The 27,533-nt window shown below is 33.6% G+C and overlaps 3 protein-coding genes and 2 non-coding genes across 9 annotated transcripts; 1 reads left to right on the top strand and 4 right to left on the bottom strand.

Annotated features, from left to right (window-relative positions):
• Nucleotides 1–217: 217 nt before the first annotated feature.
• On the top strand, nt 218–27,313 carry LOC140842040 (serine/arginine-rich splicing factor SR30-like). 4 transcript variants are annotated; one of them, XM_073209842.1, is made up of 14 exons: nt 218–389; nt 516–601; nt 955–1,020; nt 1,134–1,208; nt 1,294–1,399; nt 1,503–1,549; nt 1,651–1,708; nt 2,139–2,188; nt 2,345–2,401; nt 2,479–2,573; nt 2,726–2,761; nt 3,080–3,113; nt 3,190–3,288; nt 27,299–27,313. In XM_073209842.1, the coding sequence occupies exons 2-14, from the start codon at nt 518–520 to the stop codon at nt 27,302–27,304; spliced, it is 813 nt and encodes a 270-aa protein (XP_073065943.1). In that variant the 5' UTR covers nt 218–389; nt 516–517; the 3' UTR covers nt 27,305–27,313. The 4 variants fall into 4 exon arrangements, with proteins under 4 accessions (XP_073065943.1, XP_073065945.1, XP_073065944.1 ...); XM_073209844.1 differs by lacking the exon at nt 27,299–27,313 and adding an exon at nt 3,358–3,656 and having other exon boundaries at nt 3,190–3,267; XM_073209843.1 differs by lacking the exon at nt 27,299–27,313 and adding an exon at nt 3,357–3,657 and having other exon boundaries at nt 273–297; nt 3,190–3,278.
• LOC140842043 (E3 ubiquitin-protein ligase RFI2-like) lies at nt 4,910–13,685 on the bottom strand. 2 transcript variants are annotated; one of them, XM_073209847.1, is made up of 4 exons: nt 9,903–10,258; nt 8,118–8,287; nt 7,649–7,707; nt 4,910–6,102 (listed from the first exon to the last, which is right to left on the bottom strand). In XM_073209847.1, exons 1-4 carry the CDS (start codon nt 10,063–10,065, stop codon nt 6,099–6,101), a joined length of 396 nt encoding a protein of 131 aa, XP_073065948.1. In that variant the 5' UTR covers nt 10,066–10,258; the 3' UTR covers nt 4,910–6,098. The 2 variants fall into 2 exon arrangements, with proteins under 2 accessions (XP_073065948.1, XP_073065949.1); XM_073209848.1 differs by lacking the exons at nt 4,910–6,102; nt 9,903–10,258 and adding exons at nt 12,923–12,989; nt 13,319–13,685 and having other exon boundaries at nt 6,450–7,707.
• LOC140842225 (small nucleolar RNA SNORD36) lies at nt 11,314–11,394 on the bottom strand. The gene has a single exon (XR_012120355.1). It is a non-coding gene; the product is annotated as a small nucleolar RNA SNORD36 (small nucleolar RNA).
• On the bottom strand, nt 13,254–13,379 carry LOC140842217 (small nucleolar RNA U19). Its single transcript, XR_012120348.1, has one exon. It is a non-coding gene; the product is annotated as a small nucleolar RNA U19 (small nucleolar RNA).
• LOC140842041 (stress-related protein-like) lies at nt 14,065–16,132 on the bottom strand. The gene is made up of 3 exons (XM_073209846.1): nt 15,973–16,132; nt 15,639–15,869; nt 14,065–14,743 (listed from the first exon to the last, which is right to left on the bottom strand). The coding sequence occupies exons 1-3, from the start codon at nt 16,006–16,008 to the stop codon at nt 14,276–14,278; spliced, it is 735 nt and encodes a 244-aa protein (XP_073065947.1). The 5' UTR covers nt 16,009–16,132; the 3' UTR covers nt 14,065–14,275.
• Nucleotides 27,314–27,533: the final 220 nt, after the last annotated feature.

Raw genomic sequence — 27,533 nt, forward strand, 5'->3', positions numbered from 1 at the left:
TTTCATGCTTACCCTCTCTAAAAAAATATGGTAATCGATTTGACACCAAACTAAATTTATGTTTATAGTATTCCTACTTTAACCAAATCAATGTAAAATATTAACAAAAAAATATGAGAAGTTAGGAAAATTGTTTCTCAAAATAAAAAATGTATAAAATTTTTGATACCTTTTGAATTTTCCATTATGGTGTCAACTGAAACCCCATTTGCTGACACGTAAAAGGTGATATGTCATTACAAGATTCGCTTGGCCGTACACATGCTTTCCTTTAATTCCTCCTCTGCCTTCCCACACGTAATCTCTGTTTTATGCAAAAACGTGTTCCAATTCTTCTCTGTTTTGGGATCCTACCAACCCAGTTGTTGTTTCATTAAGATTTTTCTCAGGTTGTTTTTTAATTTAACCTTCATTTTGCTTATTGATTTAATATGGTTTAGCCCGTGCATGCAATTTCAGATAGAGCAATTGCAGTGTTATTTATTCCTGTGCAATTTTTTTTGATATTAACTCAGTGATGGGACGCTCAACCGGCACTATTTATGTGGGAAATCTTCCTGAGGATATTCGCGAGAGCGAGGTTGAAGATTTGTTTTACAAGGTTTGATTTTTTTTTTTCCTTGTGTGATTGAAGATATATTATTTTTGTTACACAGAGAACAAGTAAATCTGGCATCCTCACTTCAGCATGCGGTACTACTAGTCCTTGGATGCCCAAAATAATGTGTCTTGTTCAGTTACTCTTGAAATGAACCATGAGGGATGAGGTTAATGTTTTCGGGTGTGAAAAAGGACTTAGTTGCTTTGATGATGGATCGTGAGAATTATGCTGCTTACTGTTGAAATAACATGTTGTGAATATTTTATTTACAATTGGTTGGTTGGTGTTTGGAGTCAATGAAGTCTTAGTGTTTCCTACGAGCTAATTATGTCTTTTCTTGGTTATTATTGTAGTATGGGCCTATAGTTAACATTGATTTGAAAATTCCATCCAGACCGCCTGGCTATGCTTTTGTTGAGGTGAGCAACCATTTGAGAATTTGGAGGCTGCAAATTATTGCTCGATGGGATCGTAATTTGATTTGGTGGTCATTTTCTTTTGCTATAATGAATTTGATGCTGTTTTGTTTCAGTTTGAAGATTCGCGCGATGCTGATGATGCTATTCGTGGCCGAGATGGTTATAGGTTTGATGGTTACAGGTTACGGGTTAGTTATTTAACTCTACAACATCATAAGAATGCTTATGGTCCTCATATCTCAAACATTTGTCATTTCTTTTTGGTTGATGTAGGTTGAACTTTCTCATGGGGGACGAAGATTACCATCATATGATCGCCACAGTAGCTATAGTAGTGGAAGTAGCCATGGGGGAATTTCAAAGCGGTCTGATTACAGAGGTTGGACCATTTGGAATGTATTTAAATTATGATTTTGCATTCTCACCATGCAGTGGTGATTGCAAGTGTACTCTAAATATTCCAACACTGTTTTTGTTTGCAGTCTTGGTTACTGGCCTTCCTTCTTCTGCTTCTTGGCAAGACTTAAAGGTATGTCCCTTCCTCTCTGTGGGTGCATGTATATGGTTTTGGGGAGAGAAATTTGTTCCACTGCAACATCGTAATTCACCTCCTTGAATCGGTGTTCCTAGGATCACATGCGTCAAGCAGGAGATGTCTGCTTCTCTCAAGTTTACCGCGATCGAGATGGTAATTATTATGCCCTTGAATTTTGAATTTATATGAAATAAAGTTCTGGCTGAGCAGATACGAGAAGGCAAAAACAGTTTACAAATGGAAAATTGGTTACCAGATTCTTGGTATCAGAAGTCAGATAGCTATTTTGTTAGTGGGTTTATTCTGAAAGTTAGTGGAATAAAGTAGTTACCAGATTCTTGGTATCTGATCTTTTTCTTGAACCTTACTCATCTCTTCACTTATGTCTCAGTAATTATCATCTAGGTAGCTGCTTAAGTTTCATAAATGCTATTTCCAGTGTTCTGGAAACTCACTTTCTGAAACTGCTGTACAGAGTAGTTCTGTTGTGATTATATTCATGCAAGTATTGATTTGCCTTTTCTCGATAGGTTTTTGTACATTACAATTGACAATGATGATGTTCTTGTTGTTAATCATACAGGCATGCGAGGAGTAATTGACTATACAAACTCTGACGACATGAAATATGCTGTTAGTATATTTATTCCTTCTAGTTTTGAAACTAATTCTCATATTGACTGCTTCCCTAATGTGTGTTTTTCAGAATCATTTATCTTAATTTGGTGACTGATTATAAATTAATATCCATTGTCTTTTGCACTGTTCTGGTATCTTTCCATCGCTTAGATCAGAAAGCTAGATGACTCTCTGTTTCGGAATCAGTTTTCTCGAGCTTACATACGGGTATGTTATCGTAAAGAATCAATTTTGGATTTGTTATTCGTGAAGATCAAATTAATTCATGTCTCTGTAAACTTTAGGTAGAAGAGTATGACCGGAGGAGTGGTTATTCCAGGAGCCCTCATCCTTACTCAAGAAGTCCCAGTCACAGCTATTATGACCCCAGGGATAGAAGGTGTCTTTTGAAATTAAATTGGGTTTATTTGCAGTATCATACAGAAAAACATTTCACAAATATTATCTGTATTTATGTGTGTGTTCTGCAAATATAATATGCTGTGCACCTGTTTCTCTTCTAACCCTTAAATTCTCATCATCCTTATCAAGGTCAAGATCTAGATCACCTCCTCGCAATGAATCAAGGTATGACGACTGGCTTTTCACTTTGACTTTGCCGTTATTATTTACATCATCTAGATAAGTTTAGGATAAATATATAATTAGATATACTTTGAAGAGTTTAAAGCTATCTTATGAGCAATATGCATTGTGGGGCCTTGAGACGTGGTAATGCAAATACAAGGGTTGGTTCTTTCGATTTTGAACGATCAGCCAGCCAAAAAAATGAATCCACTTAGAAATAAAAAAACGTGGATGTGATGCCTTTACCTATTGCAGCTGCTTTTGTAGTTGGAACTTTGTTGGTAAATTCTGAATTGATGGTTTATGGAAATCATACAGGTATCGTTCAAGATCGAGATCTCCCGAATCACCTGTAAGTGTAACTTTGTTTGTTGTGTGCATGACAGTCTATTATGTGCTTCTGTCATCAACTTCTTGTCACTGTCCAGTTTCATCGACGAAGACACCTGACCGTTAGTCCTAGGGAAACTCCAAGCAGGAGTAGGAGCAGGAGCAACTCGGATAGGGTATCTTCCTCGACTTTGGTTGTTTTTGTTCAATGTGACATCTTGACTGTGTTGCATGCTCTTCTTTAATGATTTTCTTACGTTTTACAGGGGAGATCTGACTGAAGCTGATAATTTGTCGACTGAAGCGAGCTGGGGGCAATAGAATTAAGAGGAAAAGATTTGATATGCAGAATCATTGAATATCATATTAGGTGCTTTTGAACTTTTATTTGTTCAACTATTTAGGTGAAACTACAACTTTGCTTGTGTACTTTTGTTTCTTGTGTGGTTTGCTCGTTGCTGCTGCTTTCATCAACATCAGTGGTAGATTTTCGAGCTCGACATGGTCGAAACATTTTTAGCCAGCTCATCGTTGATAATGTTTTGTCTTTAATAAAAATAAATATTATGATAATTTCTCATTAAAAATGTTTCATTCCGATTGAAATGGAGAGAAATAACTTTTTATATTTAAATTTATATACGTCCACCAAAATAAATTACGTTACTTTGGAGTCATCGGGGTTCATCAAAATAAACGTATTCATGTTTAATATGAATATATTCCAATAATTTATATTAGTTAATAAATTTATTTGAAAATTGAATCACTTGAGCCAAATGGAATGTGTTTCTTTTTCTTTTTTGTAGTTGTCTCACTTTTTTAAGCGGAGATTTGTCAATGATGAGGCATGTGGTGGAATTAAACTCGCTATTTAAACACTGAATGAAAACATTAGTGTAGCCTAAGTGCATATACTATCGCATTTTCCTAAAAGAATAAGTCATTTCAAAGGGTAAAAAATCTAAAACTCTACGGACGATGGAAAACAATGAAATTTGACGCGGGGTATCTGTGTTAAAATAAATAACACACATTCGGAATCAAATCCAACTGATATCATTCTCAGAAAAAAAAAATTCCAACTGATATTTGAATGCTTACAACTACAGGCTTTTTATACCTTTTCTTGTAAGACCAGCTCATTGCATGTAAACCATTCCACCAAGACATGACACTCAGCAAATAGATATTATTTAGAAAACCCAATCAAATGAGGATGTTGCATGGAATACCCACAACATGGAAGCCCTTTAAAATGCAGCAGTTCCGATTTAACTGTCGAGCCTGGTCACCCATAGGGGACAGGTGCCAGAGATGAGAGAGCCACGGTCCACCGCACAGCTCGTGGTTGCTAAAATAAAAAGGAACACGATAAGCTCGAAGCCACACAACAGTTTCAGCCCTGCCGTGCTTGGCAGACTCCAACCATTTTAGATTGCTGCTCAAATATACATAAATGATTTTACAGTCATAGCAGTCTCAGTTTTCGATTTAACATAGTAAGACACCTATTGCCGATTTTGGGGTGTCCTCTCATGCCAATGATGAAAACCAGTGGATCGCATTCCAGTTTCAGATCCACCAGCTGGTGGCTAAAACGGCCCCCACATGGAATCTCGATCAACGGGGTTCAGGGGGAGGGAACGCTGGTAATACCGGTCCCAAGTATGGAATTGATCTTGACGGGTATTTTCAGGTTCTTGAACGGTTCTTCCAGATGAATTTGAAGAAAAGAAGTAAATTCCACTTGACTGATCTGATGATGAATTGAGAGGCACAACTTGAGCCAAACCTCTACGGCCGCTGGATCTTCTCCCTGTGGATACAAGAGGAGTTCGTGCCATTGGGGCGTCGTTGGATTGTGGAAAATATGCTTGAAGCGATGGAGCATGGTCACGAGGTCGCGCAACAATACCAGGGTAATGTGGAATCACTGACGTGGTAATGGAGCTTGGAGCTCTACTACCAGAACTGTGTCGGCATTAAATAACTCAAGAAATTTATAACCATAAAATAGAAAAAGTTTAACTGAAACACTTCCAAGAAATAAAAACCTAGTTTAATCATGCTAAGTATTAGATTAGTCACATACTTTCCTACTAATTTAGTCTTTCTTTAACAAATCTTCTGTATGACTATGACGGTGTCTGTGTGTTGTACGGAATCTCACCCCGTACACGCAGGAAAATATTTCACCGCAGTGAACTATAATCAAAGCATGTTTCCAATCAACACCTAGTTTTGAAGTCCAAAATTTTATAAATAATTAACGGAAACAGAATAAAGGGGCAATTGAAGAGCTTTTCCCTTGCTGATAATTAATTCTTTTCCCAGTTCAAAAAGCTAGAATTAAAGCGTAAAGACTAGTTGAAAAGCTGTTCAATCATCTCACTGTTTGCAAGATTTCGAATCAAGAAGTTAAAAAAAAAACATACTACCTGCACAGAAGGTTAAGGTTATGCTACTAATTCCTAGTTAAATGTTAGGACCAAGGACATAATCAATTCCAAAAGTGTAAACTTGTTATGTCTCACAAGTAGTTGTAATTTTTTCTTTTTTCCTCATTTTTAACTGTGTGATCTCTAAAAAAATTTAAGCATGATAAACTCCAAATTCAGGTGGCAAAAAGAGACCATTACTCAGTCGAGACGTATTTATAATACCAACTTTAAATGGTTTCCACAAAAAGACCGCATTTGTATATTTTCACACAAAACAAAAAGGTTTGAACTGTAGTTATATAAAAATAAAAACCCAGAATCCACATTCTGCACATTTATAAAAATAAAAACCCAGAATCCATTCTGCACACCTATATGGCATGTTTCTCCGAACACACGTTTGCTTGTTCTTATGCCTCTGACTTTCTTCCACCAATGTCAAAGCATTTCCTTTTCTCCCCTTAATCCTCTTTATCCTTACCTCTGGAAATCATGTTTTGCAATTTGGGAAATTTGTGTTTTTGGTCTACAAATAGTTTCAGTTTCTATGTTTTCCAGAATCCTCATCTGCAATTTAGTTAGGTTTCATTGTGTTAAATTTTGGAAAAGATTTAATACCTCCTCTATAGTGGGTACCTATTTGAGATCTAAAAGCATTGTTAGGCAAACAGATATAAAGTTATAGCTGTAACAAATAGCTTTCTTGAGCGTATTCACTGCATATAAATAATTGTATACATCACAGTAACAAGAAGATTATTCGTTAGATTTTACACGCATTTAACCATGTTGATTTAATATTAGTGTGATTTTATCTGTGGAATGGAGCACTAGATAATGAGTTGGACAGGGATTTCTAGATCATATTATGATTCTCTCTAACCCTATAAAATTCAGCATCGGTTATTTTTAACTTTGATGTATAATATTCCAACTTTTCTTCAATGTTTGAGGATGAATTCATAATCCGAGGCTTGTTGCTTTTGGAAAGGTTGCACCTGTGATATATATTTGCCATTTTTTAAATATTTTTTCATGATAGTACGACAGAAAGACGGGAAACGTTAAACACCAAATTAGTGAATTCCTTCTAAATTGTTGCAATTTTTTCCTACTCAGTTTCAAGTGCTCTACATAAATCATATTTAAATGTTTGATGTCAGTCATCTATAGCACTTGCGTGTTTAATTGAATATTCTGGAAGTAGAAATATCTACTAAATCTAATAACAAAAGCCCCACATATAAAATCACAAATATATGGCTCACGAATAGTAAGTATATGCACTGTTTATTTGTTTTGAATGCAATAATGCATGCAAACAGAAGCTCAAATACATTGAAAATATTATGCAGGAAACATCGCATTTATTATGTCAGTTGGCGGAAAAAGCGAAAGAGTTTTATCTAACACGGAATTCACGGTGTCCAAATGAAAATATGGTTTGTTTCAAGGTGTTATGTGGTGTATGTACTCAGACAGTAGTTTATCTTTCAAGTTAGAGAATCTTTGACTGATTGGACCCCTTCAGATGTTTTTACTGTATATATATAAGATGGTCGTGCTAAAAATCTAATGAATACTTAAAGCAAGCTGGTAGCTGCTAGTATAATTTTCCCTCGTAAGCTTCCCCCATCAACGGTAAGCTTCTCCCATCAATGACTTATCATTGGTGGAAGAAATGAGAATAGATAAAGCCCGACGAGGTGGAGACTCGTGTATGCTTAAATAACATTCTTCATTTCATAACATTCTTATTGTCATGCTGTTCCGCCAAACCAAAAAGTTGTTCAGGTAATTTTAACAGAAAGCTTTTAAAGCATTCAATATATCATGCACAGGCGTCAAATTTGCAAAAGCCACAGTACCCAGTGAAATGGTACAGAAAGTATCTTAAATGACTTTCAATGCCTTGTGTGCAACCATCATGTGTGCCAAGCTGCTAGTAAACAAAGGAAAAAAGAATATATTTTTCTGTAGGCATCTAAAAGTAACCTGAAAATGAAAATCGTCCTAAGATGTATTATCCATTCAAACATAGGACTGAAATTTAATACAACTACACTTAGGACTTGTAACGAAATTTACACTCATAATCGTTAATGGGGCTTACTCAAAAGAAGCAGGGATCCTTGTCAATCCACTGAATGGACACCAGTGAACTCCAAACGACTGCAAAATAACCCACAATTATTTTAAAATTTAATCAGAAAAATGATTGTCTAGCTTTTATACGTAGTTATACATACAATAGGCTACAAGGGTAGAAATGCAAAAGTCCACATAACCTAACATCGAAATGCAAGGTTGGAGTTCATCTAAACTCAGAGAGTCAGAGTATAAACAATAAATGACAGTGACAATTCAGTATAAGCAACCTATTTCAAAATTGTCTATGACCAGATTTTATAAATAAAAAATGTAATCAAGAAATTTGGGGGCATCGGTGGGAGTCCTCGCATATAGAGAAACCAGAAGACCTATACATTTACAATTTACAGGTAACTGTATCAAATCTGCAATTTCCAGTTACACAAATAATAAAAATAAAAAAAAATTATAAACTAAATTTGTGTAATAACCATTTCAGAGTAGCCTAGATCATAGAGATCCTCATCATGAGCCCAATCTTCCATGATGAATTCAGGCAAGGGACGACTGCCATTTGCATAAAGCCATTGTCCTTTCTCAATTTTCCGACAGTTGGGACATTGCATTGCCCCCTTAATGTTGAATGCTGAACCAATGCAATCTGTACAGATCATAATAACCACAATATAGTGAGAGAAAAAAATGCATTTAGAAAAAAAACAAATGAGCAGAAGTTCAAACTTTAAAGCATCAACCTATAGAATTTTCTTTTTGTATAAAAATTTACATATTTCTTGTGAAGGCCTCCACCATCCAGAACAGCACATTTCACATTATGCAGAAGTTGTTGTGAGTTCCTTTTTGTACGAATAACCACTGAACAGTCTAATACGATAATTGATAGATCATTGGCCTAAACCAAAGGCCAATACGTGCAGAAAAATGCTTTCAACATTGCCATGAACAAATTCCACCCCTGGCAGTGATGAAAGATTTTGTTCCAAGCATAATAAAAGCTACAACTGAGCAGAGCTGCTCATTTGTTCCAAAGTAAGGTTAGCAAAAACAAATAATTCACCTTAGGCAACCACTTCTCCATTTCGATATTGCTTTAGTTCGAATTAAATATGCTTTCAAAATCCAAAAATGTTTAAACAGACTACATTTCTAAGGGTAAAATCATTGGCAACGTTGATCACAGAGGTGGCCTCATACATAGCAATGAAAATTCACGTTATCTGAATGAATAGATGCATTTGATAGAACCAATTATTTAAGAACAAAAAACTCAACAATTTTTCTCTTCCAATTCATGATCATCCTAACTTTTTGTCAGAAAATCAAAATTCAAACGCATCAGGCAGATTAATTTTTCAAGGCGCTGAGGCCAATTTAGCGACAAATGGTAATGCATTCGCTTCCCATGCCATTTTAAACAGTTGCTCACCAAATCAAATTCAAAGTGACTTGCAGGTAATCTAATTTCGAAATCCTAGACTCAGATAAGATCGATTCAGTAAAATAGATTTTTCTAAGCTCAATAAGAAGAACTAGTGATGTAGATTGGTCGCCATTCGCCACTGTCAAAAAAGGTAACCAACAATAAGAAGACATGAATTTCATAACGATTAAACAAAAGGACAGCTCCAAGAGAAGAGTAAAAACTTCAAACAAAACAATCATTAGAGATGTATTCCATAAAATAATAATTACAACTACAAACAGGTGAGGTCGGACTAAGTTAAAACAAGAGAACGTTTCAAAAGAAACATCTCCAACCACAGAGTAAGAAAGACTAGAAGAATGAATCCATCAATAAGCATCTATAGTATTCTATCCAACAGGCACCGATTCAAAATTTCACCTCCGTTAAACTATAATGCACCGACTCGACGTTCCATGCAAGTGTATTTCCAGAGAGTAAAGACACCTACAACTTCTTCCAGCAAACAAATTAACTTCGTTTTCCAATCACGGAACTACATTAGATCATTCAAACAGTGAATTTCTAATTATTTATCAACTCAAAAAAATTTAGCATTCCCCCGAAATTTTCGTAATTCCCCAATTCCAATAACAAGTTAGATGCAGTGAGACTTTGAGGGCAAACATTACACCACAAAATCCGTCGTTAAACCACAACATTCCGGGTGAATTGACAATTCAAACTAATCCAATAAATAGAAAAGAATAATTCAAGAGTTTAGCGCGAGCAGGACAAAAAAAATGGTAAGATCGCGATTAATTCTTCAGAAAATGAAATGTTAATCACTCGCCGAGGTGAAATTGATGGCCGCATTGAAGCTTAGCCCAAGATCTATCACCGCCATCCATGACAGCCTCTAAGCAAATCGAACAAGACAAGGCCATAGCCATCGCCAGTCCTCCTCCGCCACCCCCATCGCAGTCGTCGAGGAAATCCGCACCGCCCAATCCCATAACTTTAACCGTTAATTCCGAGAATTCACGATTTGTTGTCGATGGAAATTCTCTTCAGCTTAAAATTGATGGGAAAAAAAAGGATGGCGATGGATACTTTAGATAAAATTAAGATGCAATAGACGACAGAAACAGGGATAAACTGTGAACCGTTTTTTCTTTCAATTTTCGTAATTTTGGTTTGGTGACAAAAACTAAAAATCTAAATGAATGAAATTGAATTCACAAACAAGATTGCGAATAACTATGCCATTTTGAAAATAAATACATAATTTTATGAGGTAACATTTTTTTTTAAAAGGATGGTGACCCTCTAATAAAAAAAAGTATGAAAGTTGAAACGCAATTGCTGGAAAATGAAGACATACATATTGTTGGAAATAAAAAATTTATATAAATAAAGAAAGAAACTGAGATGTACTTGAATCGAATTTATCTGGAAAATGTAATGTCGAGTTGTTGATTATTGATTTTCGGTTTTATGATATTTCATCCCGCTTTTGTTCGATCCTCGTGCAGTTTCTTTCGGTTTTTCTTGCATGATTCAATGTGTGACACCAAACAGACTAGCGGGTCGAGCCACTATTTTGACAGGTTGAAAAATTGTCGACCCATCCACCGTATTTTATATAATGGAATTGGATTACTTCTAATCTATTTTGACATCTCTAACTCGACTCACTTTTGGTTTGATCTACATTCTAGAGTAAGGATAATTGCACCAAGAATCAAGATCAAACTTTATCACTATTGTGGGTTTTTCTATGCCACTGGGGCAAACTAAGGAAAAATTGAATGCAGAAGCGAGGGCAATGCCATTACTCTAGATTGAACGGCTCAGTTCTAAGCAAGTATTTTTTCTCATGCTTCGTGTTTAGTCGTGCTTTTTCATGTCTTTTAAAAATTATATAATAAATATTACAAAATTTAATTTATTCAAAGGATTTGAAAACTATAGACTTGAAATTTACCAAAGCAAAACGAGTTGATTCAAACTAAGGAGTCATGGCTTCGATACAAAATTAAGAAATCCTTCTATCCATTACAAAAAATTATTTCACAAACCACAACCTAAACTTTTGACAAGCAATACTCAAAGCATGGATTGTGATTGTTAGCCTCACAATCGTTAAGGATTTTTCGATGGCATCGAAAAAACCCAATTGCTTGAACACAACTTCCAAAACCTCGAGGCAAAGAAATCACTCAAGAGCTCCAATTTTCAGAAGAGCTAAAATGACAAATATATGGGCATCAGTTTTAAAAAGCTCGAATTATATAGCTACATGGTTTATTAAGCCAATGTATAAAATTGCTCATCATCTGCCCCACAAATCGAAGATTGCAAAAACATTCCAGTAATCAAGATTGCAGGAAAAAAAATAAAGAAAGAAAGAAAAATGTGCCGTATCGAGACAGAAGCAAGGCTAGTAATAAAGGAAGCCCACTTGGTCAGTGATCGGCCATGAAAATGCTGATATAGCTGATTCTCAGGGAGCATCTTATCATTATGCACTTGAACATGCATCAAGAGGCAGCTTAACCAGCTTAGAAACCAAGAGATTTCAGGGGGTGTATTCAACGTGGGAAATTTATTAACTTTTAATGACTTTTGTAGATTTTAAAAATCTAGAGTTGTTCAATCAAAACTTTTGCATACTATATAGAAGTCTTGTGGTATTCAAAATAGACTTTCATGGAGTTTTAAAAAGTCAAGTGGTATTCAACATTGACTTTTATAAACTCTATAAAAGTCTACAGGTATTCAAATTTTCCATGGACTTTTAATAACTTCATGGAATTCATTGACATACAAACATTTAAAGCCTAAGGTACAACTACAAATTGTAAAAAATTGTATTTGGTTCACCCCAAAGATTTGAATGGATTTTTAAAACTTCTAACTCTCTCTCTGTCGCTTCACATCACATATCTTCATATCTTCTCTCCTCACTTCTATTTCTATTACTCTCTCAAATTTTCGAAGTGTATCTCTATATATATTTTCATCTTTCTTTTTCAAATTTTTCATTTTTTGGCTGATTGTTCATTTAATAATTTTTTATTTTAATAACACGGGGAAATTTTGAATTATAGAATTGATTTTGTGATTTTTAATTTATGATTTATACAAATTAATGTAATATTCAATAATAATAAAAGATGATCAAAAAAATGTTGTTTAATTCTTAATAATTGAATAGTTTCGTAACAACAATGATTTTTTAAATTCATTTTCGTATTTTTAATTAATATGTAAGTTATGATATTTTTATACAAAATTATATTCACACAATAATAAATAATATTATTTTTACATTTATATTATCAATTTAAAAATAAGATTACATGTTAATCAATTGATGTATTTTAAAAAATTTACAAACATGCATATAAACCCACATATATATACATGTAAGGATTAAACGATTTAACTTTTAAATAAGTAAATCTATTTATTAATATAAATATTAAAAATAATTTCAAATTGAATATGTTATATATATCAATTAATTATTGGTTCAAAGAAATTAATAAAAAATCACATGTTATAGTTAACTACAAAATTTATAAAATTCTATAAAAAAAAATCTACAAAAGTCTATAAAAATCTTGCAAAAAAATCTACATAAATCCACATAAATCTGTTTATAAATCTGTGAGATTCCATAAAAGTCAATAAAAATTTATCAAATCCATAAAAATCTATTATTTAAAAAAGTCATTAAAAGTCATCAAATCTCTGAATTGAATACACACCACTTAAAGCCAAAATGTCAAAACATGTTCATTCGATCTAAATATGTCAGAAGCAAAACTAAGAGAAAAGCTGGAAATAATGATAATAGTTCCTCACCTTCAGATAGATTCAAGTTGATTTGCGCCTCCGTCTGAACCAAAATGGCAAATCCTCGAAAGAGCCGCTCCAGTTATTCAAGAATCAAGAGGCATTCAGTAATAAAAATAATAATTCCGAATTTTTTTTATTAAAAACTTTTCTAAAAGTAAACCTGTGTAAGGCCATGAACATTTTTGACGAGAGCCCATTCCAAATTAAGTTGGAATGAGCTAAAAATTACAGTCTTGGAAAAAAAAACTTAAATTTCTACATAAAATTTTCATGGGGCAGCTCATCAAAATGGGTCGAAAATTAAGCTGTAGTAATCCAAGAAGAAGCACAGATAGGGGTATGTTTAAGGCTGTTTGGAGGACAATTGACGAAGAAGAAAAAAGTCCACTCAAAAAACCTTACCTCCCAAGTTCCAAAAAGGGGAACCGAGAGAATTTGTGTCCGCATCATAACTAAGCCGGCTATGAGATGAGAGAACTCTTCATATGGCTACTCAAAGAGGCGTCCAATTCAACACAACAGAGGCACTGTTTCTCCTCAGCCAAGAAACACTCATTCGCACATGTTCTATCACCAACCAATCACGCACAGTAAGAAGACATACACTCGAAACCCAGATGTTTATAAACACGGGCAACGGCGGAGTCGCATGCTAGGGTTTTGTTTATTCAGTGGAGCACAATAATGGGCTGCGCTTATCAAGGATAAATGTTTTTGTTCCATGGGCTTTGGGTTGGTTCCTGCCTTAATTTTTTTTTTCCTTTTGAATTATTGTTTTTATTTTCAAACGATCACTATTCTTCCAATATTCATCATATATCATGTATTTGATTAATTAATTGGTTGTCTATTTCGCATAGTTAACGTGAAACTCAACATTGCCCATGGTGAATTGTGTCTATTTTATACGTGGAATAAATTTAAAAACAAGCTAATTCGTGTAGTAAAGTGCAACGCAGTTGTTCCAAGTGGAGAGTTGGTCTCATATTAAATATTCACATGAGCAAAATTAAATTGAATTGTTGTAGCTAATCTGAAACCAAGATCGTAACTGTAACAACCTAGTCTTCAATTTTTTTTTTTAAAAATTATTTGAATTTGAATTTAACAGCTACGAAGATATCAGCTGGTTCAGCCATTGAAATGAATTCACTGGAAATAGGAATTGTAAATAATACGTATTGTTGGTAACGGAACGAATGAAAGGTGATATTGTAATACAACTTTCTACCTCATATTTGGCATCGGAATCAACCGACAGTCCAAACATGAGAATAACATAACGAAGCTAACAAAACGAAAACCCAGGCACAAATGTTGCTACCACGCATATCATTGGTCATAGTGAAAAGAGCATCATTAGTGGACACCAGAAACCAAAGGCTCCTCCATGTTTCCAGTATTAAGCATCTTAGCAATCTTTTCTGTAGGTACCAATGGAAGATACGTAGCAACCCTGAACCCTTTCTCGGCTGAAACTTGAACAACTTGATTATACTTCTCCGAACAATAACTGGCTGTCGGAGCAACTGCTTGAGCCACTCGAGGGAAGAGTGGCAGCTTATTCAAGGATTGCCATGCGGACACCGCACACTGCTCAGCTACGGGTTCGTATTTTGTGTACATGTACTTGGCGGTAGGCTCACACTTTGTGTACACAGTTTTTGCCAGCCCCGAGGCAGTCTCCATCATGCCCGTATTCTTGACATCTGCCAGTACTGAACGAGCAGCCTGTGGAGCTTTTTGAGCCGTATCGATTGCTTGGGTTGATACATGCTTCAGAGTTGTGGGTACATGAACCTGCACCTTGTTCACAGATTCGTCGACCTGGAATAAGAACAAAATTTTTCAAGTTCTTCATTTGCAAAAAAAATCAATATTAACCTAGCACATGATGCTAGAGGGTTAATCCATTGTGTGGAAAAATTAAAATTTAAGCACTGTTTTGTTATAAACATCAAGGCATGATATCTCCCTCAGCTTCCACCCTTACACACATTAGTGCATGAGCACCCCTGTCTGCGACTTCGAAAATCAATTATGAGATCAATATTCAAGTGCACTACAGAATTACACATTTCATACCCAGCAAAACAGACCCTACCCCTCGGGTGGAAGGGAACAAAACAAGCAATGGAGATACGACAACAGTAATGACTCGACTCCCACGTTGAATTCAATGTGATTACCAAGGCTTGATCTAGCTTCACAGATTACTGTACTCGTCTAAGGATGTATAATAATCACATGTCCTTGCATCTGTCAAAGCTAGTCTCAAGAAGGAGCGCTAGTGTATTTATTATTTCAACAAAAACTAAAGTCATTCCACGCAGAATCATGAATCCTTGTATTATATCTAATTAATAAGCATTTTATAATTTCATACGATAAATTATCAGTTCCCGCAGGGCAATAAATCGCAATCCAACTAAAAATAAAAGAAAATATTAAAATTGACATGTTCACATACTGAGGAATAATTTAAATAATTCAAATCCACAAGCAATTGTTAATGATCCCAAAACTGTCAGCCAACCTAAACGTAAAATAATACAGAAACAAACTCGAAAAAGAACTGGAACAAAAGATAACGCAAAAAAACCATATCAAATCGTTGCGTTGGAAATAAACCAATATCAAATGAACAAAAATAAAAAAGATTCAAACGAAGCCTGTTAGTTAATTAATTATTAATTAACATAAAAAAGGAAGAAAATTAGACCTTGCGATCGACAAACATGAGGACCTCGATAGGTAAATCATGATATTTGTCGTAAACAGGGGAGACGACGGTTTTGACGGTATCCTCTACGGAGTGGATTCCAGGCTTCAAAGGGCCCGACTTTTCCTTGGCAAAATTGTAGAGCCTCGAAGCGCAAATCAGGGCATGTAGGGTCGCCACTTGCACGAATTCAAGGTATTTCAGCCTCTTCTCCTCGCTCTCCTTCTCCATCTTCACACAACACAGAGGAAAGACGAATTCATAAATAAATACAGCAAAGCAAAACAATATCACGATAAAAGAATCAATCGACAAATTTGTGTAAAATCCTTACGATGTTATGTTTGGGGTTGGAATCAGCTTGCGCCATTGCCACAGAATTGAAATTGAGATCTCTTCTCTCGGGTTGTTTTTCTCTCGCTGTTTCGAAGGAGGGAATCGTTGTGTGGAGAGAAACGAGGTGTGGTTGCGGTATTTATACAGGAAAAATGGGAACGCGTGGTCTGACGCGTATACTACGGTTTGGGCCGTTGATTGCTTCGAGGTTAAGAAACTTTGCCTATTCCCATGTACGTCCACTTGTGCCTTTTACAGAAGAGTAGGTCTCATGTGAGACCGTCTCACGGATATCAATATGTGAGACGGGTCAATCCTACCCATATTCATCACAAAAAGTAGTACTCTTAGCATAAAAAACAATACTATTTCATGGATTACCCAAATAAAGATCCGTCTCACAAAATTTGACCCGTAAAACCGTCTCACACAAGTTTTTGCCTTTACAGAATTATTATTCTTATTTCCCTCAATTTTTTGAAATCTTTATCTTTATCTATTACCCCATTTTTCTATTAAATATATCAAAAAATTTATTTTATATCTTTTATTTTCTCTTCATTTTTTTTAATCAAATTGACATTGGCCTAAATCTATTTTTCACAAAAATTCCTATAAAATCATTTCATTATTAAATTTTATTACACATATCTTCTATCAAAATCAACTCATAAAAAATAATATTTTTATTCTAAAATATTCTTTTTTACTCTGATTATTAATCGAGTCCACCTATATGACACAAAATTATCATTCTTGTAATGGAAAATATTAATTCTAACCATATGAGACACCATAGATCTCATCTGATTAAACTGACCAGATTTGATTTGAATCCGATCAATTCAAATGATTCGTTTGGACAAATACATATCTCAAACAATTATTTTCAGTAATTGTGTTGGATTTCAAGTTCAAAACAACTTGTAAGACGGTCTCACGAATATTTATCTGTAAGATGTGTCAATTTTATCAATATTTACAATAAAAATAATATTTTAAGAAATCAGTCTCACAAAATACGACTCGTGAGTCTCATACAAGTTTTTTGCTTATGTGAAGATTTGTGGTTTCTTTTTCTTCTCCTTTTGCATCACCCGTAGCAACCACCGAGAGAGTATTTTCAACGTTGATCTAACAACAATTTATGAATAGTCGGTTTGATAGGTCGGAAAATCCAAAGACCAACACCGCATCGGGTGAATTCAACTCGGTCTGTTGCAAGCACAACCGTCCCTTATTTTTTATTAAGAAAAATAACTAAATTTCAATGGTCCTGATTTAAAAAATAAAATATAAAAACTTTAATTTTAAAAATAGAATAGATCAATTTAATCGTAAAACTAAATATGAAATTAAAAAAAACTATGATTCAAATTTAAATTTCGATTATCCAAGCATCATTTTAATTCTCAGTTACAATAATTTCAGGAAAGAAAAAAAGAACTGAGTCCTTAACCAGCCGTCTTTTTCGAACGTCCAGTTCACCATATAACTTTTGTCTCCCTTCGGTTTAGGATAATACCCAAATAAAAATAATATTTGCATGAAAACGTAAAAGTGGATAATTGAAATGCAACATTCACGACATTTACACGTACGGTTTTAAATAAATATCATAATTAAAAACACAAGCATGTGAAACTCTTTAATACAAATGTACCAAACATCTTGCGTACAAGAGATGCCTTGTCCAACATTTAAAAAAAAAAAATATCTCAACCATTTCAAAGTTTTTTATTTTATTTTTCAGATGAATGGAAGTGATTAATTCGATTTCATTTAATATGATAAATCTCAGATGAGATATATATGTAATTAACAGATATTAATAGATTTTTCAATCATAGAAATATCCATCAAAAATAAAACATGGATTATGTAAAGCCAATAATATATCCCAACAACATGGATTACAGTGAGATGGGAGGGCTATATTTAAATTTCTTAAAAAATTATTATCTGTGCTTTATGCTGATTAAAATTTAGAATTATTTATTTAATATATACAAAAACTTTCGTTAGACCATCTTATAAGTTATTTTTATAAAAAAAAAAAGTCCTCGTTCAATTTGATGATTAAAATATATTATTTTTATGTCAAAAATATTAATTTTCATCATATATATTGAACAAATAAACTCATCTCACATGTATAAATTTATGGGGAGATATTTTTGAAAAAATAATTAACCAAATCTATTTTTCTAAATATAAGAGGGGTAGTAGTTAGCAGCCCAATTATAATAATACCCATCTCCAGCTGGATTTTAAGGTAGATATGGGCTGTCTCTAAGTAAAGCAGCTCCAAATCTACTTATCAATTTCTCAGTTCAAATGTTATCTACTTTATATTTCAACCCCAATAGCTAATAAAAGTACTCAAATTTTTATGGAAATATCAATATTTTCAAATTTAGTAAATTATTTAAATAAAACACAATAGATCACCAGTTTTTACTTTTCATTAACCATTTTCCTTAACGCAAAAAGAGGAAGATCTTAAAGAACGTACAGGCCGACCAATTTTATTAACAAGGAACAAAAATTTGCATAAAAAAGTATTAGAAAAGCATGCGTCGGCAAGAATATTATTTTCACACAAAATTCATTAAAAATAAATATAATTATATATATGACAACCAATAAATAACATAACAATATCTTCATTATTATACATCACCAGAGAGTGACCACAAATTTATGGTATACCAAACAAACAAACCAGAAACACAAAAAAATAAAATTTAAAATTAAAATTAAAAAATAAAGTACCAATACTGCAGTTAACAAATGTTTCAACTCCGGCAACGAGTGATGGCGCTGCATCCGCGGGTGTATGGATTAGCCTGTGCGCCGGGGCGGCAGTTGTAGTAAGACGCGCCGCGGCGAGAGCAGGGCACACTGTCCCTCTGCAGCGCACCATAGCTGATGTACTTGCGGGTGAGTAAGATCCGCCGGTTGGACACCGAATCCAGCTCGAACTCAACGTCTTCATCGACGAGGCACTCGCCGACCGAACCCTTGCAGCCGGATCTCATTGCCGGCATCATCCACACAGATGCATCCCCGGAATCCATCGCCGACACTCGGAAAAGCAGCAGAGATGAGATTAAGAACAGTAACCGCAGAAATTCCCAGTAGCCTGTCATTTCAAAACGCAGAATACCGACCAAATCCGTGCTCTGATTTCTACAAATTATCCTTGTCTATTTGGAATTTTCGGTGACGGGGGCGGAGAGAGCCTACGTACACGCGGAGATTAAAGTAGAGAGAATATGGGGGATAATAAATGGACTGGGGAGTCTGTTGTTTTGACAATAATGCCACTCAAATTAAAATTATTTACCACTAAAAAGAGAATTTATAATGGAAAAACTTCACTAGGAAGTCGGTGTTTTCCGTGTCTCATAACCGACTATTACTACTTTCGCAAAGCTACTCTGATCATCCTATGCCTATGGATCAATCTCTTACTATTTATTAAGGTTGGGTAGGTTAGAGTAACTTCCTTGGTCTGTTTTTTAAAATACCTAAAATACTCTTCACCCCCATTCTCTACATTACTAATTATATATATTAATAAAGTGTTAAAAAATAAAAGTAAGTCACATGTAGTTTAGTGGATAAAGCTTATGTTTTTTAATCATGAGGATGTAGGTTCAATTTTTGCTTGGGTCTTTTTTATTTTTTTTTAATTTATTTTTTAGTTCATATATCAAAATTATAATGTAGCCACTCATTATTTCTTATAAATATATTTTGATCCTCATTTAAATATAAATCAAATAAATTATAAAAACATATCGTACAAACACGCAACGCGTGCGTCGTTATACTAGTTTATAATTAAAATTTAACACGACAAATTAATCATATACAAAGAATTTTCTCTTCGATCTCGAAAAAGAAAAAATTATTTAAAAAAACACGAACCCTTGGAATTTATTTACTTTACTAAATAAGGCAATTACATAGATCACCGAATATTAGTTTCCTAAAATACCCATTTTTATATTATATTAGTTTCCTAAAATAATTAATGATATTATATATATATATATATACATATATATATATATATATATATCGATAAATACTTCTTAAACAATTATTCTTTTTCGTATGTTTTATACATATTTAAATGTATCACATTTTATCAAAATAATATTATTAATCAAATACAAAACTTAATTAAATTTTTATATTAGCAAAAAAATATAATATCTAACTAGTTACTTTGCACACGTGATGTGTGTATAGTTTTTTTTTATAATTATCGAGGAATTAAAGTGAAATTTGAAAAATTATTAAGAGAATGAAGTGCTATTTGAATTGCTGTAATTAAAAAAAATAAAAACAAAAACAAAAATGTTTGTTGAAATTAAAAATAAAAATAAAAATAAAAACAAAAGTGTAATAATAGTATAACATAGGGTAAAATTAGAAGATCAAAAAACAGACCAAGACACTTTTTTTGTCTCTATTATAGAGATTCTTAATAATAGTAATCGATACACTAGATGTGTGTGCTACTATTATTATTGATAATTAAAATTAAATCGATATACCATTAAAAAATATTCTATTTATAGGCTTCATTGTCGCAATATAAATATTTTGGTATTCAATTATTAACAATTCAACACAGAACGGAGATGGAGCAGTCAAATCTTCATGTTGATTTGAGCTCTCGAGGGAGATTAGCTATTATCCTTAGAGTAAGTTTTATCTGTTAAACGACGTTCCTTCCACTCGACAACGTCGAATAACTAAGGCCGACTTTCATCCCTACTATACGGGTGGATCTTGCATTTAAGCGCTCTTCAGCATTTGCTTCTGGGCCAATCTCCGTCCGATGAACACACAAAACGTCGTATATTTTTTATTTTATTTTTTATAATGATTAATGTTAGTATCCGGTTTTAAGATACTCAATCGGTAGTATTTATCACCTGGTTATGTTTTCATTAAATCATAGATCCATGACATGGATTTTTTCAAATAAGATTGGCAAAATATCCTACTATAAATGGGTCTTCTCTCCTATAAAAAAATGTAAAAACCATAATCTTTGTCTTGCTATATTTCCCCATTCTTTTGCCATGAGTACTTCAGGAAATAATGAAGAAAACCCAACAAGAAAGGGTAAAGGTCGCCGAAAGGTGACGATGGAGAGAATGGAAAATGAGTCTAACCTCCAGGTTACGTTCTCGAAAAGGCGCAGTGGGCTGTTCAAGAAAGCCAGTGAACTTAGCACTCGTTGTGGTACTGAAAGCGCCCTGGTTGTCTTCTCTCCAGGGGGAAAACCCTATTCTTTTGGCCACCCGAATGTCGAAAGAGTGATCTCCAGGTTTCTTGGTGATCAAAATGATCATAACTTGCCCCCAACAACTGATCAATTAAGATCTCTCGAGGTTGAGCGTAACATGATTGCAAATTCAACCGCAGAACTGAACCAAGCTTTGGATCAACTGGACCTCGCGAAAAATCAGTCTAAAGAACTGGAACAGAGAACTAAACAAGTAGGCAAAATCAGACAAATAAAGGAATTTAACTACCACCAGCTTGACCAGTTACAAAGAGAGGTGTTGGACTTCAAGAATAAGTTTGGAACTGATGGTGGAAAAGATAAAAGTTTCACTGGTACTCCGAGTAATTTTCTTGGGCCAAACCCCAATCATGGGCATGGCAGCACAACAAATTTTCAATTGGTCGAACCGGGAATCAATATTTTTGGTAGCAATGCTCCATTGGATTCGAATGATCCTCTTTTGGCAGGTACCTCGACGAATAATTTTCTAGCCCCTCCGGGTTATATTCCTATGTGGAATGCTAGCTCTGGCTTTGTGAATCCTAATGCTCCTTTGTCCACTAACGCGAACGAATCAAGTGGTATTGGCCCAGCAGGGAACAACGTTGGTGGTGCTAGTAAGGAAACCTGAGTAACGTTGGGAAGGAATATTCGGTGTGTGAATTAATTAAGACTCCTTAATTGATTTAATTATTATGGATTTGTGTTTCTTTAGTGCATGTTTGATGTGTGTAATACATTAATTTTTGTGTGTGTGTCATTGGCTTCTTTTTAGTGCGTGATATGTACGTGTTTGATCCATCGATTAATCTTATTTTCTTTTATTTTCTATATATACATATTGTTTATTAATTTTTTTATTTCTATACACCATTTTTTGTGTTAAAAATATGCATCCGATCACATCAAATATTACTATGCACTTGGTTAATCAATCTCAAAATATATTTATTGATTTTATGTTGAATTAAATGAATTGGATTTACAACTTTGTATCAGCTTAATTAATTAATTATATATATATATATATATATATATATATATATATATATATATATATATATATATATATGTATATATATGTATATATATATGTATATATAGTGGTGGTGCCAAGAGAGAAAAGGGGAAATACGATGAAAGAAATGGATATCACAACAAAGGAAGATTGCAAGATAAATATTATTACTTTTTTTAAAAATTTTTATCGTATATTAGTTAGTACTCCAATTTTTTAACTTTTGATTTCCTAGAAAGTTTTTTCTGACGGGAAAAAAGAACCTATATATTACACAAAACGAAGCTGCAAGTACTCAAAAAATATATTAGACATCATAGGATATATATCTAGTATATTTAATTTAATATGTCTCAATCCAAATATCTAATCTTGAAGAATTTTTATTTATTAATTAGTGTATATGGTCAATGTAGTTTGGTCGATCGACTATTTCTTTGCAGCCCTCTTTAAATATTTAATTTGTTGTAATGTTTCATAAATTGGAAATTACATTTAATAGAAACGATCCCAAGTAGATTGATAAAAAGGAAAAAAATACACACATCAATCAATGCATCCATATATACACTTAGAAATCATATCGAAGTAATGAAGGAATTAAATTAATATAATTATATTACAAAAAATAAAATCTTTCCATGGGAACATACAGTCGTGAGTCCCTATCTTTTGATGTGCATTGTTTAAACCCTGACACTAATGTAATAGCTTGCAAACCTATGTTATTCGGGTAAAACACATAGGACAATTCCAGTATGACAAGCTCGCCCGAAAAAGTGATGATTGTGATAATCGAAACCATTAGCCAAACGCTCACTTGGTAAAAAAAAAAAAGATAATTTTTATTCACCTATACTGTTGATATATTGGTGAATGGAAATATCTTATTTTTGTAACATAGTTCTATATATGAATATAATTTCTTCATTACTTTGCTATGATTTCTAAATGTATATAGATAGCTAGATTTATGATACCAAATGTTAATCATCTTGACCGGTTTTAAATATTTTATTTTACTTGGTACAGCATTTATATATACTAAATTAACTAAATGTTCACCACATGTTATGTTAATTGTCAAATATAATTATATATTTAAATATAGAAATTAAGGAAAATTGAAATGACTCCTTAATTTGTTCGAAATCATGAACACGACTTTTAGTCTCTTGAAAATGCTAGTAACTTAATGCTCTAAAATGATAAACACTTGGATTTGGCACCAAAAAAAAAAATTAACTAACATTTTTTTGAACCCTTATTTATTTATTTATTTATTTATTTGTCAAGTAAATTTTAAATTGATGAAGTAGAGATTAGCCGCTTGATTCATCTATACGATAAATTAAGTATGACGACATTGCTCACCGTTCCGAGTATGGGTTTCCTAAAATATATCTCTTTTTGATAGAATATTATTTTCCTAAAATAATAAGAGTTATATAAATATATTTAAAAATTGAGTAAGTCTCTTGTGAGAAGGTTTCAAGATTTTTTATATATGAGACGGTTTAACCCTACCGATAGTCACAATAAAAAATAATATTCTTAGCATAAAAAGTAATATTTTTTTATGGAAGACTCACATAAGAGATTCGACACACTAAATTGATCTTTGAGACCGTTTCACCAGAGTTTTTGTGTTAAAAGCTTCTTACTATTTTTCCATAAAACTTTTAAATGTACTAAATTTTAACCAAATAAAATTATTAGAAAAATATGAGATGCAATTATATTTTTATGCTCAAAAAAAATAAATTTAATACATGCGTCATGTATGGTAACTAATTAAAGTTAAATTAATAACTGTTAAATTTTTTTCCTATATATTAGGCTAGCATGAGCTTTTGAGAAAGATTAATATATCATTCTTAGAGTAACTTTTATCCGTTAAGTGCTGACATTTCCACTCGACAATGCCAAATCACTAATTAAGGACGAATTTTCGTCCATTCTCGATGGGTGGATCATGCAGTCAAGAGCTTTTTCGCCTTTCCATTCGCGATTCATATCTGGTATGATGAATGAACATAATGTTGTGTTGCTTCTTTATTGTAATAATTAATGTAAATATTTTGTTTGGTAAAATAATTTTTTTGGTTCACTCGTTTGCTTATTGGGTTTTGGTACTACCTTGGAACTTTTTCGGCTTATTGTCCTATTCCACCAAAGTGTTGAATGGTACTAGAAATGTTAATTTGTTCGATGTCTTATGAGTTATGAGTAATTAGACTAAAATAGCCAAACACTAAAATTTAGGGACAAAAAAAGAAATTAAACTTTTTGTGGACCAACCCTAAAATTGAAGAATTTATCAAAGAGAAAAAAATTGTTTTCCCTATTTTGTTTTAAGATACTCAATCAACTGGTAGTAACCGCCTGATTCTACATCATTATGTTTTCATTAAGTGAGAGATCCACTACATGGATTTTTTCGAACCAAATTGGCAAAATATCCTACTATAAATTAATGGGTATTCTCTCCTTTACGAATGCACGTCCAAACCATAATCCACTTCTTTTTCTACTTTCCCGTTTATTTGCCATGAGTACTTCAGGTAATAATGAAGATCATAACCCAACAAGAAAGGATAGTAATGATGAAAACCCAACAAGAAAGGGTAAAGGTCGTCGAAAGGTGCCCATGGCGAAGATGGAAAACGAAGCTAATCTCCAGGTTACGTTCTCGAAAAGGCGTAATGGGCTGTTCAAGAAAGCCAGTGAAATTAGCACTCGTTGTGGTGCTGAAAGCGCCCTAGTTGTCTACTCTCCCGGTGGCAAACCATTTTCCTTTGGCCACCCGAATGTCGAAAGAGTTATCTCCAGGTTTCTTGATGAAGATGATCACAACTCTTCCCCAACACCTGACGAATTAGTAGCACTCGAGAACGAACGTCACATGATTGCAAATGCAAATGCAGAACTGAACCGAGTTGTAGAGGAGATGAATGTCGCAAAAAATCAGGCAAAAGAACTAGAGCAGATCGATAAACAACTGGGTAAAATCAAACAAATAAAGGACTTTAACTACCATCAGCTTGATGAGTTGAAAGGGGAGGTGTTAGATTTCAAGAATAAACTTGGAAAGGACGAAGAGGCAAAACACGAAAGTTTCACCGGAACTCCGTATACTTTTCTTGGGCCAAGTCCAAATCTTGGCACCGCAACTGACTTTCAATTGGTCCAACCAACTGGTTCTAGTTTTGATCCTCGATTTGGCTCTAATCTACCGGGGTTTTCCGATCAATTTCTCCATTATTTTGGCAGTGGGGGAATCAATCTCTTTGGTAACAATGTTCCTTTGGCTTCATATGATCCTTCTTTTGCAGGTACCTCGTCTACGACAAATTTCTCAGCCCACCCTGGTTATATTCCTATGTGGAATATTGCTAGCTCTAGCAGCTTTGTGATCCCATACACTCCTCTGTCCACTAACCCGACTGCTCCTATCCCGATTAATTCTACTGAGAACGAATCGAGTGGTCATATCATAGAGAACAATGATGTTGGTGCTCCTAAAGATAGAAACGAGTAACATTTTCATGCTATGATTATGTTTTTCTCTTTTATTTAATTTTTTTCACATTCGGACTTGATCCATTTTTGTACTTGTGTGCATGATGTGTGTGATACATCAATTTGTTTGTGTGTGATACATTTGGTCCATTTCGTGTGTGCGTGATATGTGTAATGTATTTGATCCACATCGATCAATTCTTATTATTTTGGGAAGATTAATATATATTAATGTTCCGTTTGATGGATTATACAAGTTTTTTTAATGCCTAACATAAATATATATATATATATATATATATATATATATATATATCATTGAGTGTAAGTATAGTAAAAAAAAGAATAGTCTAAATGTTCTATAGTAAAATGTTATCCAATTTATGGTCACATGCATAGACATGTTATGCCTGATCATATATCCGACCAGATCAAATATTGATATGTTGCTCTAAAGTTTTTTCACACCATGCACAAATAGCACCGTATGTAATTTTTATATAAATAAAAGATATAAACTAAGAAATTCGTTTATTTTGATCGTGTATTTAAATGCAAACATAAAATTTAGATTGTTACAATTAATATTCATAACTATAATTTAAACTTCCAAAAATTGTGTGCCGCATGTGCATTTTATGTGCGTTATGTGTGGAGTCATGAAGTGCTCCAAAATATAATGCATATACTAGTGTCCATTCGCACGCGTTACGTGTACCTATATTATATTTAACAGTTTAACTTAGGGAGACACCACCCTTACATTATATATATGTGTAGATTTTATTTTATGTATATATATAGTAATAATACTAAGCATTTTCCATCAAATTTTTACATTTTTTTTTTCAACTAACTATTATATATAGGATACATAACTTTTCAATTTATTTATATATTAATTTAGATATAAAAAATCATATTTAAATGAGATGGATTTTTGAAAACCAGAGTGGCAAAATATCCTATACTATAATATAATGGGTATATTCTATCTAATAAAAAAAACGTCTAAACCATAATCCTGGTCTTGCTATATTTCCCCATTTCTTTGCCATGAGTACTTGAGGAAATAATTAACAAAACCCAACAAGAAAGGGTAAATTAAAGGTCGTCGAAAGGTGACCATGGAGAAGATGGACAATGAATCTAAGCTCCAGGTTACGTTCTCGAAAAGGCGCAATGGTTTGATCAAGAAAGCCAGTGAACTTAGCATTCGCTGTGGTGCAAAAAGCACCCTGGTTGTCTTCTCTCCCAACAGCAAACCTTATTCTTTTGACCACCCGAACATCGACAGAGTGATCTCCATGTTTCTTGGTGATCAAAATGATCATAACTTGCCCCCAACAACTGATCATCAATTAAGATTATCTCGATCGAGGCTAAGCGTAACATATATGATTGCAAATTTAATCGTAGAATTAAACCATGCTATGAATCAGCTGGACCTCGCGATAAATCAAGCAAAAGAACTGAAGCAGATAACTAAACAAGTAGGCAAAATCATGCAACAGAACTGTAGCGTAACCGCAACAATCCGATCAATTCTACTGAGAATATATGAATCAAGTGGTGATGCCCCAGCCCCCATGGAACAACATTGGTGGTGCTCGTAAGGATAGCCATGAGTAAATTTTTGAAGAAATTATAGTGGCAACGACGTGCAAATGTTTTGTGATACATTAATTTTAATTTGTGCGTGCAT

The sequence above is a fragment of the Primulina eburnea genome, chromosome 9, assembly GCF_022965805.1.
Source record: "Primulina eburnea isolate SZY01 chromosome 9, ASM2296580v1, whole genome shotgun sequence".
In the NCBI taxonomy this organism is placed as follows: Eukaryota; Viridiplantae; Streptophyta; class Magnoliopsida; order Lamiales; family Gesneriaceae; genus Primulina; species Primulina eburnea.